General features: G+C 40.5%; 1 protein-coding gene across 1 annotated transcript; it reads right to left on the bottom strand.

Annotated features, from left to right (window-relative positions):
* Positions 1-1,994: 1,994 nt before the first annotated feature.
* vapal (VAMP (vesicle-associated membrane protein)-associated protein A, like) lies at positions 1,995-20,166 on the bottom strand. Its single transcript, XM_080441241.1, has 6 exons — positions 19,918-20,166; positions 9,645-9,797; positions 7,360-7,463; positions 5,906-5,989; positions 3,716-3,916; positions 1,995-3,018 (listed from the first exon to the last, which is right to left on the bottom strand). The coding sequence occupies exons 1-6, from the start codon at positions 19,973-19,975 to the stop codon at positions 2,860-2,862; spliced, it is 759 nt and encodes a 252-aa protein (XP_080297367.1). The 5' UTR covers positions 19,976-20,166; the 3' UTR covers positions 1,995-2,859.
* Between the last annotated feature and the right edge of the window lie 1,525 nt (positions 20,167-21,691).

Raw genomic sequence — 21,691 nt, 5'->3', positions numbered from 1 at the left:
AGAACGCTCGCCCCAAAACACGGTCGCCCCGGGTCAAATCCAGCGAACTCGGAACGGTCGCCACCAGGTATTCCTAAACGTAACCTCAGTAAAACTATCCCTAAACCTAACATTATTCCTAATCGTAACCTCAGTAAAACTATGCCTAAACCTAGCCTTATTCCTAAACGTAACCTCAGTAAAACTATGCCTAACATTATTCCTAAACGTAATCTCAGTAAAACTATGCCTAAACTTAACCTTATTCCTAAACGTACTGTAACCTCAGTAAAACTATGCCTAAACCTAATCTGATTCCTAAACGAAACCTCAGTAAAACTATGCCTAAGCAAGCCTAACATTATTCCTAAACGTAACCTCAGTAAAACTATGCCTAAACCTAATCTTATTCCTAATCGTAACCTCAGTAAAACTATGCCTAAGCCTAACATTATTCCTAAACGTGGTTAAAGGGATACTTCACTTTCACATAAAATAAACATTAATGGAAAAATCACGGCCCCCTCACGCATTAGAGTGTCCTACTAATGTGTGAGGGGGCCTTTATTTTGCCATAACTTCTTTCATTTTTTTAAAATATTTTTTTTTAATGTTTATTTTATGTGAAAGTGAAGTATCCCTTTAACCTCTGTAAAACTATGCCTAAACCTAACCTGATTCCTAATCGTAACCTCAGTAAAACTATGCCTAAACCTAATCTGATTCCTAATCGTAACCTCAGTAAAACTATGCCTAAGCCTAACATTATTCCTAAACGTGGTTAACCTCAGTAAAACTATGCCTAAACCTAACCTGATTCCTAAACGTAACCTCAGTAAAACTATGCCTAAACCTAACCTGATTCCTAAACGTAACCTCAGTAAAACTATGCCTAAACCTAACCCGATTCCTAAACATAACCTCAGTAAAACTATGCCTAAACCTAACCTGATTCCTAATCTTAACCTCAGTAAAACTAATACAAGAATCACTGCAGGGGCGAGTGGTCTGCGAAAATGGGGGAGAGTGTGTTTTGGGGAGCGCTATTTTCACATGTTTGCCTATTCATATATTATGACATGCCCAGAATAGGGATGCTTGGGTTCGCGTGGTTAAAACGTTCACTCTGAGCACAAATTGTACAGAATACATTTTTAAAAATTAGCTGTGTAGGCATTAGGCAACAATTAGAATTCACTTATGGTAAATGCCAATGGTATGAACTGAGCAGCGGTGGCGGGGAAGTGACATGAGTTTGGAATGATGCTGTACATGATTGATGAGGATTTGTTCTCATATACCACGTACCATATCGTACAACCAATATAGTGCCAATGTAGTGTACCCATCATGGATATTCTCCCCCATACATGCTGTACATACTCCTATTTATTTACAATAATAGATGGCCGCCCACCCTAAAGCCTGGGTCTGCCTGACGCTTCGTACGTTAGGGGGAGTTTTTCGCTGCCAGTGCCACGGTTGCAAAAATTGCTTGCTCAGGGTGAGACAATGTCGGGTCTCTGCTCTACATGTTAAGTGTCTTGAGACAACTTCCTGTAATTTGACACAAAAATTAAAATTGGAAGTGAAAAGTCCAGAGGCCCTCTCAAACAATCCTTTACTGTTGGAGATGTTTAAAAAAAGGTTTTTGAGGTGAAACCCTAAATACAGTGCACCATCTCAGTCTCATCCCTTCATGGCTCAAAAGCCACATTTCATAGACACCACCTCAACTTAACACCTGTACCACCAACTCATGTGGTCGTCATGTCTGAACGCTTGTACCAAGTTCTGTCAACGTTGACAGTACAACCCCTGCTGAACATCAGACATTGTGGCGCCAACAGGAGGAAGCCACAATACACATCAGGAAGACGTGTACCCGTGCCTCAATGTTTGATAAGGGTTTATGAATGAAATATGCTCATTGAATTGCATCAAAATATTATATCTGAATGTGCAATGGCTGATGGTGTACGGCTCAAGGGACACACACAGACAGTTATCAAAACAACATTTTTTCATTTTTATTTCTTCAATGCTTAATACCATGGAACAGGATTGTAAGAATGAGACCTTAATTCAGATTTTTTGCCTCAGAAGGAATATATTTGTATTGAGAAACAAAAGAACAATAAAATTAATAATAATAATAATATAAAGTCTGCATTGGTGTTGTCAGGGACAGGAAAAGGACAGAAAATGTACAAGGAAGGAGGCACCGAAATCCCGAGCTGGACTCAAAACATTCCCCAAGAGAAAACAGTAGAAATTACAAACTGAACATAATTAAGTCAACTTCAGAGGCAATCCAGCAACAGGTAGCAAGGTGTTTTTTGATGGAAGTTATTTCCTTTTTTCTTAAAAGGATCTTTTTAAAACAACATTTACAAGACACCTAACATTCCATTCAATTTCTATTAAAACAGAGAGAGAGAGAGAGAATGATTTGTTTGACTGCTTCTTGCCCGCCGTCACTCTACGCGCATCTCAACTGTCCGTGTTAATTGATTGATTACCCACCACATCCACATTACCACCTGTACATCCAGCCATCAAAAAATAAAACGATAAAGGAGCAATCACTTTGTTTTATTTTTTCCTTTCTTTCTTGACTCTCTCTGTGTGTGTGTGCACTAACCGTGTGTGAGAGGAAGATTGTAAAAAGGCGACACCCTCGACATGATGCTGTACAGACGTGTTTTCACTGTAGGCCGCACTACCAATGACATGGCAAAGTCAACAGAAAGACTTCGATTTCATCCAGGCCTGGTTGGTTGTTTTATTTTTTGTTTTCGTATTTTTTTTTCCATATTCCGGGGGCCAGGGCGAGGTTTGGGTGAGAGAGCCGTGCTGGCACACACACCGTCTCCCAGTTTACAAGATGAACTTCCCTAGGAAGAATCCGATGAAGATGGCGGCTATGACGACGAGGAGGGAGGGCAGCGAGGTGGTGCTGGTTTCTCGGCCGAGGATGGTGGAGTTTGATGTCACGTGGTCCGAGCGGGCAGACTTTCTCATTCTAAGTCCATCGTCCTGGGAAAGAGCAACGGGAGAAACAATTAAAAACACTAATAGTGAAAATGATTGTATACATCTTCTACACAGTTCTCTCTGCATTACATTTCAAAAGCAACCAGATAACCTCATCAGTTGATGGTGATGCCAAACATTCCTAGTGAAAAACAAATACAAGATTTTCTTGTGGCTGCTTTTCTTATCCCATTTTGAGCGGGAACCCCTATTTGTAACTATACCTTTCAGGACGGGAACCCCTTTTGGTGAGTTCTTGTTGCCATGTACAGTATATAGCAACATACACTTGTTGTAATTTTTGAATAAATATTTCAAGTTTTTCAGAAAACTTAGGTCAGGATTTAGAAGGCGTTTTTACAATGGGCCTCAGGTCTAAATGGGTTATACACAGATTTACAGATCTCCAAATTCAATTTAATGCTTTGTCTCAAGTAACCTGAAAACCAATATCGGAACCCATTGGCTAATCTTTTTGTGTTTATTTGTTTTTGCAGACGATTAATGGTTTTAGCCCACAAACTTGACCCATTTCCCCCAGAGGCTAATTGACTGTAAAACAAAAAAAAAAAGAAAGAAAAGGCTAATTGTCTGTAAAGAAAATTAATAAATAAAAAACTATTAGTAAATGGATTCCAAGATTGTCTGAAAACCCACTGTACAAATTAAATATCGCTCATCACACGTCTTTAAATCAAACCTTAAGTTGCCGATTCTCTTCAGACATTTTGCTCATCTCAGACTGCAGCCTCTTGCACTCCTCCAACACTTTCTTCATCTCAGAGTCGTCCAGGGAGGCACTGACAGGTTTGGCTGCGGCCGTGGCTGCAGAGGGCATGTCGCCCTTAGCGGAGTTCATCACAGGGGCTGCTTTGGTCGCATCCACGTCATTCTCTTGCTTCTGCACATCCGAGCGAGGCATGCACAAAGAGGGAGAGACAGACAGAGAGAGAGAGAGAGAAAGAGAGACCACTGAAGTGAAATCCAGCATGCCCCGGACTAAGTAGGGAGGTTAGCCTCCAGACGGGAGTCTGTGCCAGAGACAGGGAGACTCGTCCAGGGCTTCGAGGCACACAGCAGCCACATCAAAGGGACCGGGGAGGAAATCAGTGCCTCCAAGAGTCTCGTTTGATGTGGCTTTAGTTTTGGAGAACAGACAAACATGATGGCATGGATATGTAGAGGGTGGCAGTGTGAGAGTTATACCCAAAACATTTGTTTTTCCTGAGGTACTGGTCAAATAGTCAAATTGACACTACGTTTTTTTTTTTATCGACACTACGGTTACTGAGAACTCAGCGTTAATTATATTCTGAACTGACTGACTCTTATGTGGTTATGACTATCGCGGTGACAAAATCTGTCCACAGACATACAGTATAAACACTTCACAATACCATCCACGCTGTCGTGGCTAGTAATATACGGCATGTGTGCTACAAGGTAGGAGGCATGCATCAACGTCAGCGGGGGACCCTTGAGCAAGAGCAATTACTTCTCCACTGGTCACTACCCCTCCAGTAACCCTGAGCTCTAACATTTGCTGATGAAAACAAAAAATGAGATTTATTCTGCCATACACTAAATTCAATTACATACAGATATGTACTTTAAGGTTTAAGCCATTAAGACAGGGAACGCATCTGTGTCATTTTAGATTTCTTTGGCTATTCCAAAATAGCAGATATACAAGCTCATAGCGCGGCACTTGTAGATCTGCTATTTTTGAAAAATAGTTTAAAAATATTTTTTTCAAATATCTGTTAGGATTTAGAAAACATTTTAAGAATCGGACTCAGGCCTTAAATGGGTTAATATATAGTTAGGATGGCTAAATGCAGATTTTTTACAAATTTCACATATGTGCAAATGTACAGTGACAAATACCTCAACTAAACACCACCAACCTGTGGTAGCAGTGACCATTCCCTACCCAGCTGCTCACCTGCTATCCCACTAGTACAGTATATGTGCAAATCAGCAGACATGACCTTGTGATCTTCAACCCTGACAACAACTCTTGGATGCTTCCTGTGTTTGACCTCAAGAGCTCTGGGACCACGTTCTGAATCCCTAAAGGTCGCTTCTGTTGCTAACGCTGCCTGGGGGTGGGGGACAGGCCAGGGTCGGCAAGCTTGAGGCATCGACCAGCTGTTGAACGTGAAGCCTGTGTAGCTGGAGGTAGAGCCTGATTTTATATCCTAGTTCTCTGCCCGTCTGCACTGGCTAATACTGCTGCTCCTGGATAGGAGCCCACTTTCCCTCTGGAAATCATGTACAACCATCAGAGTTTCATTTAAAACTGACATCCACCAAGTCACTTTTAAATTAATCGTTAAATGTTTCTAAAACATTGATGTTAGAATAATATTAATTGTGACTCACTTTGGAAAATGTAAACCTTTTTTCAATTACATTTTTGCAGGGTACAGTTCACCGTCTCTATTATGTACTTGTCCTCCTTGTGATTGATGCGAGGTTCTGCTGACCCTGTACATGTACGTCAACACGGTGCTCTGTTTCCATTTAGCTGTGAAATTGTCCCTGAATCAAAGTCACCGAGTTGAAGTGGACGTTTACACAATCTGCATGAGATCCATGATACTCTGTGCACAATGATTAAATGCATGTACGTTTACATACCTCCAACGTTTAAATCTGTAAATAAGCTATCGCTAGGGATGTTCTGTAAACGGTCAATAACCAATTACCACTGATGCACTGCAGCACACCACAGATCCACTCAGGAAAAGATTTAAATAAATTAAAGAATCAGGTGCATCCATAATTGTTAGCTAGAACGGCAAGTTCATTTTAGTGTCGTTTTTGGTGTATTTCTTTTGTAACTAGATATGGGATCAGTTTCAAACTCGCTCCAGACGCTTCTTACCACTTTCACGTCGTTTTCAGAAGGCAGCTCAAAGACACATCTCAGCTTGGAATCCATGAGATCATCGGGTTTTGCATCTTTCCACTGGCGGACATGAAAAATGGGAGTGTTATTCATCACACTGACTGAACTGTTAACAGCTGGATCTCATCCATGCACACATGTGCATGCACACACATGCACCGCTGTCTTCATTCAATGCACGATAAAACCATGAACCTCTTGGGAGTCAGGCTGCATAAAATTAAAATGCTCTTAAAAAACCATGACGGTACGTTACAAATCTGTCAGTCTTTTTTAGACAGACCACTGGATTGTTTTATACAGAAATGCTCCTACATTCACCAACACTTACTGGTATATATACAACCAATTCAGTGTAGCTGTGTGGCTACAGTTTAATGTGCAGTGTATACATACAGTAGTATGAAAATACAGTTCAAACTTTAGAGTATGATGAAAATGATAAAATATAAAACCATAGGAACAATGAAATATTGTTGTTGCAATACAGTTAAGCAATACGGATAACGTACAACAAATGCTTATTTTTTTTCCGCCCAGAGAGTCAAGCCCCAAAAGTTGGTCACAAGATGTTCTTTAGGACTAACAGATTTTCTATCAGAACGGTTGTGTAACACCTGAGAACAAATGTCTCCTGTAAAGCATTGGTCTCCCTAGCAGATTACTTATCAGTAAGTCTGTCTGGTTTCTTATGCACTACTTCCTCATTTGCACTCCTTTTTCCAAGGCTTATGACCAGAGAGCAATGAGGCATGTGCCTGACTGTGTGTGTGTCAGACTGGGTATATGCTGCCCTCTGGTGGACAAATGTCACTCATACCAAAGCAGGAAAAAAAGGAATGCCATCTGACTGGTAACTCAAAACAGGCAATTATGAAATCCATTTACCTTAATGAGGCAGAGGTGATTTGTTCAATCAAAATGCAATATATTGAGTGTATATGTTTGTAGCAAATCCTCGTCAAAAAGCATTACAGGTCGATAAGTAACCTATAAGCTGACACACAATACTGTGCGTGTGTATTACTATACTTGTGAGGACCAAATGACCCCACAAGCACAAGTATAGTAGCATTTGAGAAATAGACATTGTGAGGACCAAGGAAAATGGTTGATTTATGGTTTAAAAAAAAAGATTTTTATAGATCTGTTTGCAATTAGAAAAAGATTCAGGATGTGGTTAGGATTACACATTTAGAGGTTAGGTGTAAGGGTTGGAATTAAGAGTAATTAAACCTGATTTATACTTAGTTGCGTGCCAGTGTCGTGCACCGGAAAATAGCCCCATCTATAATCTCACAACGTGCCGCGTTGTCAGCTTGTAAATCTTCTATTTTTCGGCATTAGGCTCATGGCTAAAAGGTTGATGTACTGTGTGTGTGTGTGTCTCTCTCTCGACTTAAACCACAGCAGGTTTATAAGAGCCTTACCAATGAATCCATGTCAGAGACGTTTGGTGGGGCAAAAATGGTCTGCACCATAAATTTGTGTTTGCTTTTCTCATTGGGGTCGTAGTCAAAGGGCTGTAGCATTACTGTGAAGTGAAAAGAGAAACAGCGTCAAAACATACATTACACAAATATGAACATTGAGGTGGTCAACATCTGAATGCCAAAAAGATCAGACACGACAACTGTCTGGAGTGCCACGTCCGATTTATACCAGTGGTTTGTCAAACTCTTTTAGCATAAGTATCCCATTTCCTTGATTTCTGAATCCAACTTGCTGTTATGCTGGTTGTACTTTGAACAAAATTCTATAAAAACAGGAAATGTTATGGCCAGTGTTAAAATAAAGACCAAGACAATATTAGCGAAACTCAGGATCCTTACGATACCATTCTCAAGCTACATTTCCATGTATCTGGTCAATTAAGCTACATGAAAATGTAGCAGGCAACACTACTTCAACGTATGGTTGTAGCATTGCTTATCTTCTGCTATAATGTCAAAGTTCCAGATCCTCGTTAAATAAACTCACCGAACTGTCAAAACTGCATTGAGTGCAACATTTGTTTTAGTGCCTGCCTTATGTTTTCTCCACAATGTGATTCATGAACAATTTTGAATAGTCTGTCTGGAGTCTATTCTTCTCTTTCCGTGGCAGAAATCCTGTCCACTTCTGTGCCTTCCTGTACATATATAGTATGTTCATGCGAGTGTAGTCTTAGTGCACCAGCATGCATACTAAACCCAGCATTAATGACTAAATGCATCAGCAACAGCATCCAATTGATCTGCATCAATTAGGACAACCGTTTTGCAAGTTTTATCAACACACACCATGTAGGCGTAGATGACATGTCTGCAGATTTATCTTACTTTGTCTTAATTTTCAGTAAAAATGTAATAGTTCATATAAATGGAGGCAAGTTGGCATACCAAGACTATTTTATCTGCATGCTGAGACTAGGGGTGCAACGGGGTGAGCTCTTGCCTCATTCTAAAGTGTAGTTATTTCCAACACAGTTTGAGCGGAGAGAGACAACACTTGTCTTTGAGGTGCTAGCATAACATTTTTAATCCTATACAGAGATTACAACAACCAAAAACAACAGAGTTTTGACTCCTTGAAAATAATGATAATGAAAGGAAGACAATAATGTCATACTGGAATGAGTCTGAATGGAATAATGAGAGCATTTTTGAAATATTATCAATATATACATTTTCCAAACTGTACCTAAACCGAACCTGTGCCCCAAAAACTTAAGTACGAACCAAACCATGGGCTTACTGAATCATTGCACACCTACAGTAGCTGAGACAGCATCCCGTGTTTGTACTGTAGCAGGTACTATGTGCCAGAGAGGGCATATGTACTTAATTAGCATCCATAATGGGCCAGCATACATCCAGAACTTGTCTTACTTGACTAACTCAATCATGTTCATGTAATCCGATTTATATTAGTACTGCGTTGCAAAAGAAAAACATCATATCAGGGCCAATGTGACACTGGAACGTGGAACAAAACAAATGCAACTTGTTCAACCGAAAGGCTCTCTACTCCTTTCAACTTGTGGAGCGGCTCAAATTCGTTATTCGGAAAGATCTGGTGCCATGATTGCTTTAAGACTAGGATATGATAACCTTTACCCATATAAATCCAAGATCGTCCTGATCATGCGTCATCATACCATCTATATTTCCCACAGTGATGGGTTACATAGGTTCATAGGTTCGGGATTTGTAGTGCAGTTATTACACTGGACCGGGGCGCAGTCCGAAGAAAGATACGTCTTGTGCTGTGCTGCAAGGTGAAAACTCAACTCTTTAACAAATATCAACATGACCACAACCCACACCCGAATCACCCACTCATATGTTTCTCCTACTGTATATATTGTTATAATAAGTCACAAAATCTGTCATGCTTCTCCTCCTACCACTTCCTTACATTGTAGGATAACAGATCTCCGTTATGCTACAGTAAGACTTGTGGTTCCTGCACTCTTTGCTTGTAATCTTCCACTTTGTTTCCCTCATTGAAAATCCATCTGGATGAGAACATCAATTAAATATCTTAATGTAACAATGATGAAGCTCAAGGAGGTTCATTGCAAGAACAGAAAAACCCATCTAAATTACTATAAAACACGGAAACTTAAGTGTTAATATAATTGTGAACGTGTAAGGGTTAAATTAACACTGGATTTGACTGTATAACATAATGGTCGTAGGTTGGTTTGGGTCTCAAGTGTAAACCCACTCACCAGAGATAGTGACGGTTGCTCCAGGCTCGATGACGCCACTGTTTGGTCGTACACAGTACCGGCGCGGCGCTGTCGTCTTGACTTTGAAACATACTCTTTTTTCAGAGGGGTTCTTCAGTTTAAGGTTGGTGGTGACTACATCTGTAAAGGGACCTTGAGAGAGAGAGAGAGAAAGAGGGGAGAAATGATTATAAACAACAGTAGTCAACAAAGCCTTTGTGTGCGTGTTGGGGGTTCCCTGTCCTTTTGTTCATTTGGTGGCAGTGTGTCACTATATTCAGGAAGTTTACAAGTTACCACTGCTACAAAACAAAACTGATTTGAATAACGGCACAGTTTAGCAAATGTCCTACTTAAATATGAAGTGAAGTCCTCCAAAGACTTTTAAGAATTAGTAGGCCCATTATCATTTAGTAAACAGAAGTAAAGAGAGTAAACAGAAACACCATTTTCCAGTAGATTTCCTAAATTCACAATACAGGATATTATGGAGGTCAGGATATATTTTGTATCTACAGTACACCAAAAGAGAAAACAAATTCAATAATAATAACTAGATAGTGTACGTTTACACTACAGTCGTTTCGTGCCTGGCTCAGCAAAGCAGTTCAAAGCAAGTCTTTTAGTTGAATAATGCTATCATTCAGGCTGTAACTCAACTTAAATTAGTTTAAATTCACTAAGTAAACAGAGCTCCTTGGCTAGTAGTGGCTTTGTCACAACATTGCTTCAGCAGTTTTGAGGAAAAAGTCAAATGGTAGACAGGACTTGTGTAATATTTATGGAACTGTCTCAAATATTCAGAATTTTCAGAACTTTCTATAATTGACACAACAGTTCATCTCCTTTACGTATTTATACTGAAAAACGTGTTAAAAGGGAAGCAATAGAGATTGCGACGACTCTGAGATTCATTTTGTGAATTATTTTCCCTTGCACCGTTTAAGGATAAAAAAAAGATTTTAAACAAAAACACTCTCAATATTGAAATAGTCTCATTGAAATACATCTAGGATACTGGAGAATTTATTTTGTGCAATTAATTTGCATTCATATAAACTGCTGTTTGTGTCATGAGTTCATCCACACTGAACGTGAATATTAAGCAGCGATAAAAGGATGCAAATATTTTTCGAAAACGATTTTTACCGCAAATAAAATTATCAACCTGTATGAATGAGGCATCACACACATTTAGGCTAAATTAGAAATATATATAAAGGACAAATGTTTGTATTATTTGCTCAGTTTTCTTCAACACACACATCTGTATTATTAGTAGGCCTGGGATTCTGAAAGGGACCAGGATAGGAAGGCGTTTGAAATCACATTTCCCCTCTAAGAAAATCACAGCCTCTTTCAAATGGCAAACTGCAGTAGACACAACCTTGAAAACCTGTGCTGTCATCATCAAGCATAGTCCCATAGCTAGAACATCAGTAGGACACGCATATTCAGACATCCAAGATGAAGAACACCGCCTCACCGGCGGCTAATTTCATATGGAGATCTCGTGTCCATATTGGACTTGAAGGCCTGACCTATACAGTCCAATGACCGGGAGTACATTTGGTCCGTTCTTGTGACAGGGTTTGCTTCAAATTAGTCTGTTAACTACAGTCAGCATGGTCCGGCTTTGATGGATCCATGTTTTGTCAGAAACACAACTTGAACACCAAAGGCAAGAAGGCTGTCCATCCCCAGCCCTATACCTCAAACTTAAGGAACACAATTTACCATGGGAGCGTTGTGTGAACCTGTGGTCATGTACAGGGAGTCAAACAAATAAGCGTCATGATGCTGCACATTTACACAAACGCAGCATGACAAATCATAATGACCTTGTCATGTTCTGTTGTGGTATAGACCGGGGTATTGGTCCTAAGTTAGCACAGTGGTCAATATTCTACCTGCCACTCCCCTGCTGCTGTCCCATGATAGATGCCTATATTGAGGACATTCGATTGTGAAATCAGATTTTCTGTCCCACTTGCATTATCTGGGAGGGGTCATGTTTGGCTGGGTTAAACAGGACTGAATGCGAGACGGATCACCATTAAAGCCAGCTTACAGTTACTTGAAAATCCATTCGATTCTACTAAAATGATTCATGATGGAAGTCAAGGACCCGTCACTGCCAGTAAACCATAACCCAGACACCTTAATCAAACGGTTAATTAGCTGAAAAACTAGCCCTCCTTTACCTACTGTGGCTAAAGAAGAGTCATCTCCATCCTCTGAGGCAATTATATTGATATTGATTGTATATGATACGGTCTGAGCAACTACAAACAAATCTGAATTATTAAAAGGAAACTTGACATGAGAAGATGCCTTTATGCATCCATTTAGTAGGGATTCTGCAGAAACTTTCATTTAGCCTAAGTATTCAGGGTGGAAAGGTATTGGTGTTGGTCAAGTTTATCATAGGTTCAGTCTGGACAGCTCCCACAACTGGAGGTCCCAGAATTCATCACTGCAGTAGAAGTGCTACTTGATAACGATGGCAGCATCCCCTCTAGCACTCACAAAATACAAAAGCCTTGCTTCATACGGTCCTAAAAATAAAAATAAACCACTGACTAGCACATCCTGCAGTCTGTTTTTGCCCATGTTGGAACACTGGAACACCCACCCAGTTTGCAATGGCTGCTTCGGCAGATTAAAGCCTTTACAAGATTCAGCTGCTAGATGGCTGACAATGGCATTAAGAACAGGGCTTTAGCCCATCTTGAAAAAAAATCGTCTTTTTTAACCACACAATTAGAACCATCTATATTTCCCATATAGATTTATACAAAAGAATGCTAAAAGGATAACCCAGATAAGCCCTCAGGGCTTGTTTCCATTATGGTCCTGTGTATTCAATTCATCGAGACATTTAAAGAAACAATAATATACAGCATTATGCAAAAAAACATCATATATACGAGTAGTAATAAGAAAGAAAGATATGTACATTGTACAGTTAACAGTGTGGGGGGGGGTTTACGGTGATTAGCTTAGACTTTTAACAGGGGCCAGTTACAATTTGCAGCCACCTGTAGGTGCTCTTTTAGAGCGGTTTTGAAGGAGGGTAAGGAGTCACACTTTTTTTATGACTGTTGTTGGTAGGGCATTCCACATTCTGGCGGCATAGCAGTAGAAAGAATTTGACCCCATTTGTGTGCCCGAAACTGGGTTCAGTGAGATCAGTGGGGCTCCTTCTGATGTTGTGCCTGTGTGTGTCTTTTAGGCTATTGAAATAGTCTGACAGGTACATGGGTATTCCTGTTTTCTGGCGTATCTTGAAGAACAGGCCCATTGCAAGTTGCTTTACTCGCTCCTCTACCCTGAGCCATGATCCCACCCTAGCATAATGAGCAGGGGTTAGGCGAGTACTGGGTGTAAGGCCCAGTAGTAACCTGACCAGTTTGTTTTGAGAGGTCTGCAGTTTTGTTTTGAATGCCTTTGAGGTGCCAACGTACCACGAGAGTCCCTATTCTGGTGAACATTCGGTGGAAAAATCTACAAGCTCACAACGTTCTGAGGTTGTAGATGGTCTATTTTTGTCGAAGAGATCTGGTGTAGAGGGGAAAAAGGAGCACTAGACCTAGTATAGACCCCTGCCCTGGAGGACCACGGTGGACAAAAAAATAATTGGGTTTTAGTTCTTAACACAAATTCTCTTTTACATCACTGACCTACTTTGCACTCACTCTTCCCCTAAGAGAGTCATCTCAAATGGGGCGGTATGTGTGTGGTACTCCAGGGGGTACATGAGAGAAAGTGGAAAATGTAAACATTTATTTTACCATTATGTTTAATAATAAAACATTGAGACTTTGTGTGAACCTGCTGATCTGTACAGTGTTAAACTAAATGAAGTAAAAAAAAAGTTGACATGCACAATTATAGAACATTAGAAATCAGGCCTGGACAGCTGCCGTAGTGGTCCAGGCACCTAGGCTGCTAATGCAGCCTGATTCATATCTCCAATCTCGATGAGCTTGTATATCTGCCATTTTTGTAATAGCCAAGTCTAAAATAATGGTTAAAGTGGTTAAAATCTAAAATGACAGATGCTTGCCCGGTTTTAATGGGTTATATAGCACCTTTCTCCAAAGCCCTTTACAATGCATTTCACATTTACCCACACGGCACATTTACACACCGACAGCAAAGGAAACCATGCAAGGTACCAAGTAACCTGCTCATAGGGAGCAATTAGGGGTTGTGTGAGCAGTAAGTGTCTTGCTCAAGGACACTTCGACACACAGTCAGAAGGAGCTGGGGATCGAACCAGGAACTTTCCGATTCCAAAGACGGCCACTCTACCTCCTGAGCCACCAGCCACCCCCCGAAATTTTACTGAAATGTTATGGCCACAGTTAATAAATACATTTGCTCAGGATTTAATGATTGCAACTCTTTCACTCCATTTCTTATTTGAAATGTTATTCTTTAAAAGGTAGGTTATCATTCATTGATAATATATGCCCAAATCTGTTACATTTGAGGAAATGGAAAAAATAACCTCTATTCCAATAGATCCAATGTAGTCATTTGCTCAAATGCCGCTAATACTTTATAAAACCCACACGATTAACCACTTGCAAAAAAGAACATTCAGAAATAGTGAAAATAGGCGATCTACAAGCTCACAATGCAACACATTGCGACGTGTTGGGCTTTTAGATCAGCCATTTTTGCTGCTTTTACTTGACACCGTCATACGACGAAGTAGGGCTGCTAGTGCATTAATTTAAGAAACATAAGTTGAAATATGGAGATTCAAGGTTTCTGCCTGACGGCAATGATATGCTAGCTATGATTTTCTCTTGCCGTTTTCTAAGCAAAATGTTGTACCGGTAATATGGTTCCAAAAGATGTTTGAGAACCACTTCCCTAGGCCACAGTCTCAATTAAAGCTTAAGATGACAGTGCCTTTGTAATCAGTGTACAGAGGTAGCTGTGGAACAGCCTAGCCTACCACTCAATCAGGTGTAACCTCCATCTGTTCAGCGCACCACCTTCAATGCATGATTAGTCAGTTTCAAACAGTTTGATGTGATTTGTGTAGCCTAAGCCTACAAGTTTGGTCTGCATACCGTGCTTGATGTAGTCTATTCTGTTCTATGTGACATTGTTTTGATATATACATGTACATTAATAGTCTAGAAAGTACAGTAGGCCTACAACTAGCAACTTCCCCCCCTTGTGACATCCGATCATGATTCTTCAATTCCATTCTGCTACCCATACAGCCACATATTTCAGCAGTGATGCACAACTTCCCATTTTAAGTAATTTCCATACAATAATTTAAAGAAAAACAACTGATATGGACACATTGTGTTGCTCTTCCTTCAGATTTGATTTATAAATAAAAATGTACTTACTACTTTTAGACAAAATACAGACTGGACCATTTGACAAACGACTGAAACTAAGCTAGCACAACCTGTTAACCTGTTGAATGTTGTAACTCGAAAGTGATGGCTGCTAAACCAGTTAGTTCTAATCTACACCAAGAAGTGATGTTCCAACATACACAGTGCTGAAATAAATAAATGCCCATACGTCCAGGGGATGAATAATAATAATAACGGAAAATAATGTAGCCTGTGGGAGGTATAGCTGTACACACTAAATACAATCATTTAAATATCTGAAGCAAGGTACTAGACCAAAAGTTGTCAGGCCTGCTTCTCTAGTTCTCATTAAATATGCCCTTATCAGAACCTTGCATTCCCCACGGGCACCGGCCAACCAGCGGCATTCAAAGCCAAAAGCAGGACACTCATGTGGACGAACTGCAACGGTGCATACGCAAAGGCTAAACGCTACGGCCACAACACTGCCATGTATGCATGGGCTTCAACATAATGTTTGTCATAATGTAGATATGCGATGGGAAAATAGTGCTCAATTTATTCAGCTTTCTAAATATTTGCACTTGGCTGTTCATCTGTTGCGTGGGTGGGTGTTCCAGTGTTACGACATATTTGAAATATTTAATGCCAGATTTTTAAACCTATTGGAATACAGTGTTACTGAAGAGCAAGTATTTTGCAGCGTGGTGATGAACTTAAGGGATAGTTCACCCCCAAAATGACTTTTTCTATCAATTAGTCACCCCATGGTAGCCTCGATCTCCAGGCTTTTATTGCTTAGTTTTGCTAAAAAATAAAAGCCTGGCCCAACTATAGCCTGTACTGGGTATGAGGAAGTGTTTCATTTCCCAACCAACCAGAGTGCAGTGGGCGTCGCTCGTAATGTTGTGTTAACGGGGCGGGGGTTGACGGACAGATCGGTGAACCAATGGGATCAGGCGCCGTCTCTCGCCGGCTCTATACACACGCCCCTTTATACACGAAATCAGGAGGGTTGCAGCAGGCTACCCCATGGAGACTTCATGAATATTTTTTTGTTTTTGTCGCATAAGCCAATAATGTATTAATGTAATGACTGGCAGCGGTTCCGGTAGCGTCTCCTACCGGAACCGCTGCCTACCGGTCCACTGGTCATCAAATTATTGGCTTAGGGATGCGACAAAAACTAAAAAAATATTCATGAATTCAAGTCTCCATGGGGTGACTATTTGTGTCTCCTAGCGGAACCGCTGCCTACCGGTCCACTGGTCATCAAATTATTGGCTTAGGGATGCGACAAAAACTACAAAATATCCATTAATTCAAGTCTCCTTGGCCTTGGGGTTGACTAATCGATAGGAAAAAAACGTATTTTTTTGGGTGAACTATCCCTTTTCACCAACTTTCACGTGATTACTCATATTTCATCATCATACCCACAGATGTTTTTTTCTCAATCCATTTTTCTTCCAGAATAAAAAAAAAGGTACAGAAATGGTCAAAATAATGTTCCACAATTCTCTGCATGTGGACAAGACAAGAGCCCTGTTGTTCAGGTTGTTTCTACAAGCTAGGCCTTTATTCACACCCACTACCCAGAGATAAGAAGCAATGCATGACCAGATTGGAGTGGTCACACCCAGCTGAGGGCAAAACGTACAGCTATGGTGGTGAATGGAAGGTTACAGCACTTACAACACTGGTGGTGTGTGACAAAGGAATTCCACTAAACCTGAAATACCACATCAGAATGCATTTTAACTCTTGTAAAAAGTCTGTGAATAGCTTTGGACGTTATTAGGATCCCATTCACATAGTCATCAACTCTGTTGAAACAAAAAAATGGAAAAACACACAAACTAGTAGTAATCACAATGATCTGATAAGATTAACAAATATTCACAAAATTGTACTTTAAATGAAATGTACCAGCCATGTGGCATGAGATACTTGTGTAAAAGGGATTGCAACTCAATTATGAAGACATTCATAAGTTAACACTTTAGACACTCGGCATACATACACCAGGGGAGTATCTAACACAAGGAAAGGGCGAAACCATGAAAAGCAGTATAGTGCACAAAAAATGTGCATGCTCTGCTCACACCCACCAATCTAGCCCGCATTTGTTTCATAACTCTGAGGTCCCACTTTTGCTCAAGCAGCATTACCACGGTCTCCCTCGCCCTCATCTCCTTGCATGTATGCTGCTGAGTTAGGGTCCCCCAGGCCAGTCCCGTTCTAAAAATATCAACCGAGAAAAGGAGGGCTGCCCCCTCTAGCTTGCTGGAGGAATCCCAGCAGAGCCTCTAAAACAGAGCAGCACCAGGATTCAACACGGACAGATTTAGCAACCGTCTCTGTGACAGTTAAAGAGCTGCAGCCATCCTCCACCGCCTCCTCAAGTTGCCTAGAATTGGTATACCTTTTCAGAAATGAGCTCTGCCCTTTTACTCCGGTGTTGCTCCTCAATTACAGTCCTTCCAATCATCAGTGGCAACACAGTGGGCTTGCATCATATTTACACCCTATGGTGAATTATAAGCTGTGTCAAAACCCAGGTCCTTGCATAACATGTTGCATTCAGACCTAAGCCAACGTACAGGACGGCTTAAAATGCAGGGGTACTAAAATTGCATAGGGGCACGTGTGGCATTAGTGCTGTAGCATAAAGCAGGTTTTGCTACTTAATTAGAAATAAAGTGCATGTCAATGTATTTGCAAGAGTTTTGCATTTTGATTTGCATCTCAAAGTCACCATATGTTCAAATTGGTTTTTTTTACGCCCCCGTCTTTGACAATGTTCAGACTTGTGAAAAGGACTTGTTTTCACCTTATGTAGAATCATTTCAATGTCAGTGTTGCCAACATGTCATATGCAATCGAATTATTGCAAATCAGTCTCATCAGTCTGTTTGTGCCTATTCCAAGGTGAAGTACGGGGTAACATTTTGTATCTGATCAGGCAAGAATGTAAACCGTGTGACTGATCAGCAAATTGGAGCATAACCACCAAATTATGGTGAATTAGGAGGTCGATAACCAGATTATGACAGAGCACTTCTGGTCCACTTCTGATGACAAGGCCAAATATAGATTTAAAAGCTACATGTGAGGCTCATCAGAACATTGGAACAAATATTATGTATTTGGGGGCAATGTTTCACCCTCACCTGATGAACCGTCACATGCAATGGCCTGAAAGAGTTCTTGGTCGTCTAATACTACTGCTAACCTCCAAGGTGAGACTTGCCATTGGGATAAAGTGCATTATACAAAGAAAAACTACTTATAAACAATCATTAATCATCATGAAAATAATATTAGGATCACTGGCATACATGCTCTTCTACATTGCCTCATTAATATTACCACCTGTGTATCATCACATCCACTGGCAAAAATACACAAAGTGGGACAAGTAAGTCACACAAGTTTTACTACGTCAGCTTAAATGCCAGGCAACGACATTATAAACACTACTCGTAATGGGCACTATACTTGCAAATGAGGTTATGTCATAATAAGAACAGAGTTCATACACGTGCTTTTGTCCAATTATATTTGAAGTGAACATGTAGCAGTCCCCCTTTAAAGCATCACAGCACTGCAAAACAAAAAAAAAGCATCGCTTGTTCTTGGACAGTGTTGTTGAGGACATGTATGTATGTCAACTTTCACTGGCTAGCCTAGCTAACATGAGCTGTAGCTAAACTCACTTGACACATCACTGGACTTTATTATTTTAAACCATAGAGTTATAATACATGTATTAAGCCCTTTCCTCCCAGCTGCATTTATAACAGGACATAATGTGACGTGTTATTAGCTTGTTGTTCAGCTCTGGTCGGTCAGTGAAACCGCAGCAGCAACACTACGGTACAACTTTTCGGGGGTGTCGACGTAAATTTCTTTCTTGATATACAGGTGGAAAAACACGTCATTTTTGTCGAGTGATACGCTCGCGCGACTCTGCGTGTCAACCTGGCAATTTTTAGTCACCGTCCCAGTGCTGCGACCAGGTGGAAAAAAGTACTCACATTCTTTACTTAAGTAAAAGTATCAATACCGGAATGTAGAAATACTCTGTTACAAGTAAATGTCCGGAATTCTAAATTTCCCTGAGTAAAAGTACTAATGTATTGGTATCAAAATGTACTTAAAAGTACCAAAAGTATAAAGTACTCATTATGCAGAATGTCCAATTTCACAAGTTTTCAAATGTATACAAATATTTTGAAAATAGCAGATCTAAGCTCACAATGCTCATAGATCTGCTATTTTCAAATGGCCGAAATGTATATAGGGTTTAAGTGGTTAATGTATTTTTTTGTAATAATCAAAAGCTACAGAGTAACTAAGTTTTCAAATAATTGCAGTGGACTAAAAGTACAATATTTGTCTCTTGAGATGTAGTGGAGTAGAAGTAAAAGTATTGACAATTGGAAATACTCCCGTAAAGTACCTCAAAATGTTTACTTAAGTACAGTACTTGAGTAAATGTAATTGGTTACTTTCCACCACTGCGGACAGCCGCCTCGCGCCTGTCCGTCCGTTAATGCCACTACACACACAGAATGAATGACAGGCGGGCCACCGAGGGGGCGACGCGCCACGCCGGGGTCCTCCCTAACTCTATGGGTCCTCCACGTCACGGCAGCACGAGGCTTCCACCGCGGCCTCCGTCGTCGCTCGCGCTACAGGCGCTAGCTCACTTAAAATGGCGGTTTGAAGGCTATTAAAGCTAACGCTAGCCCGGCTAAGCTAACTAGCAACGGGGGGAAAAGTCGTCGGAAGAAGAGGGGAGTGTGTGTGAAGTCATTCCTCCAGCATTCAGGCTAGAAACTCTAACCTCGCGACTCGCAAACCAGCGGCGACAACCAGACCAACGGACCAACGGATAAATCACGTTCACCTACCTTTAAATCTGAGGTCGACGGGGGGGTCAAGAATTAGGATCTGTTCCAACTTGGACATTTTAGCTGTAGTGTGTGGAGGGGGGGGGTGCACTTGATAGCAGCAATATGAGGGAGTCACACACTCACAGCACACACACACTCACTCACTCACTCACTCACACACCACTGGCAAGTGGAAGTCGTGGATCCCTGCTTCTCTTCCCTCTACTGCCACTACTGTCTGAGTCAAATGCTGACTGGGCGCCCGGAACGCGCATTGTGGCTACAAATATTGGAACGCGCGCGACTGCGCGGAACGCGGCCCCTGTTGTTGCGCGTCCCCGCCGTGGTTAACCGATTGATGTGATTAGTTCACACAGTATCACAGGAACATGATTGAAGTATTCACTTTTTTTTTTTACTTAAATAAAAGTATCGATACCCTATTGTAGAAATAGTCTGTTACAAGTGCAAGTTGGGTATTAAAAATGTACTTGAGTAAAAGTACAAAAGTATTGGCATCAAAATATACTCAAAGTACCAAAAGTAAAAGTACTCATTGTGCAGAAGGTCCCATTTCACAAGTTTTTAAATGTGTAAAAATCCTTTGAAAATAGCAGATCTACAAGCCCGAAACACGTCGCTTTCTAATTGCCAAAGTATCTATAGGTCTGAAGTGGTTTTGTAATAATAATCAAAATCTACAAAGTCACTAGTAACTAAAGTTTTCAAATAATTGTAGTGGAGTAAAAGTACAATATTTGCCTCTGAGGCGTAGTAGAGTAAAAGTATTGAAAATTGGAAAATTCTCAGTTAAGTAAAAATACCTCAAAATTGTACTCAAATACAGTACATGTACAAGTAGAGTAAATGTTACTTTACACCACTGCACCAGTGACAGTGCACAACTATGCACTCATAGCATTGCTATGCAAATCTTGTTGATTTGTTTTTGCCTGTTGCCTTACCATCGACACTTCAATTCACAGTTTTCAATCAGATATATGTGGCTTCGCATTTCAGCAGCACAAAACTATTATCTTCTTTAAAAGTAAGTTTGCACCATTTTAAACCAATGCCTCAGGTGCTTCACAATGGGACAACTATGGCAGTGCTCAACATATAATACATTAGAATACTAAATAAGAGACATAATAAGAGACAACATTCCAAACAAATTAAAAAACTAAACATAATATAGGTAAGGGATCAGTCACTATTTGCACCCTAATTTCGGCCTGTGTTTCCCAAATGGGGGTAGCCTGTAACTGAGATTATTGATTTGGCTGATTTTATTTGATACATTAAAATACAATACATACACAGATATGCATATAGGCAATAATAGCTGATCAATCAGGATATTGCAATGAAGTCACATGAATGATTTCCATTACGGTCCTGGAGATTAGATTACACACTTATTGAGGTATTGGAGATGGTGGATCTGTGACACTGAAAGCAGAAAAGGAGGAACTTGCTGGGAAAGTTGACAGAAGTGGATTCCTGAGGTTTTGGTCCACCGTATTTACACTCTGTTTGACTGAGACTAATCTCCAATTAGTATTCCGCTCCGCTCTCTCTAAGACCTTTGACAGTCTTGGCCACGGTTAAGTCCATCTTCGTGATAAGTGCAGACCTCCTCCTTTGTGAACTGTTTGAGAGATTAATCCACTGCTATATGAGCCAAAACAAGGTCCCAGTGGAATGATCAACTCTCCAATTTATGTGCCATTGACAGCATAAATCAATACCCGCCCACCCCCCACAGGAATAACACAACTATCATTATTAT

The sequence above is a fragment of the Gymnoscopelus braueri genome (assembly GCF_963280865.1).
Source record: "Gymnoscopelus braueri genome assembly, chromosome: 10".
Classification (NCBI taxonomy): Eukaryota; Metazoa; Chordata; class Actinopteri; order Myctophiformes; family Myctophidae; genus Gymnoscopelus; species Gymnoscopelus braueri.
This window is presented reverse-complemented; position numbering and strand designations above follow the sequence as displayed.

Bases quoted from the DNA above. Each gene is read 5' to 3' on its own strand.
- vapal (XM_080441241.1), bottom strand. From the start codon at position 19,975: ATGTCCAAGTTGGAACAGATCCTAATTCTTGACCCCCCCGTCGACCTC. The intron at 9,798-19,917 runs GTAGGTGAACGT...CTCTCTCTCAAG, and splicing joins CGTCGACCTCAGATTTAAAG to GTCCCTTTACAGATGTAGTC. The intron at 3,917-5,905 runs GTAAGAAGCGTC...TCGGATGTGCAG, and splicing joins CTGAAAACGACGTGAAAGTG to AAGCAAGAGAATGACGTGGA.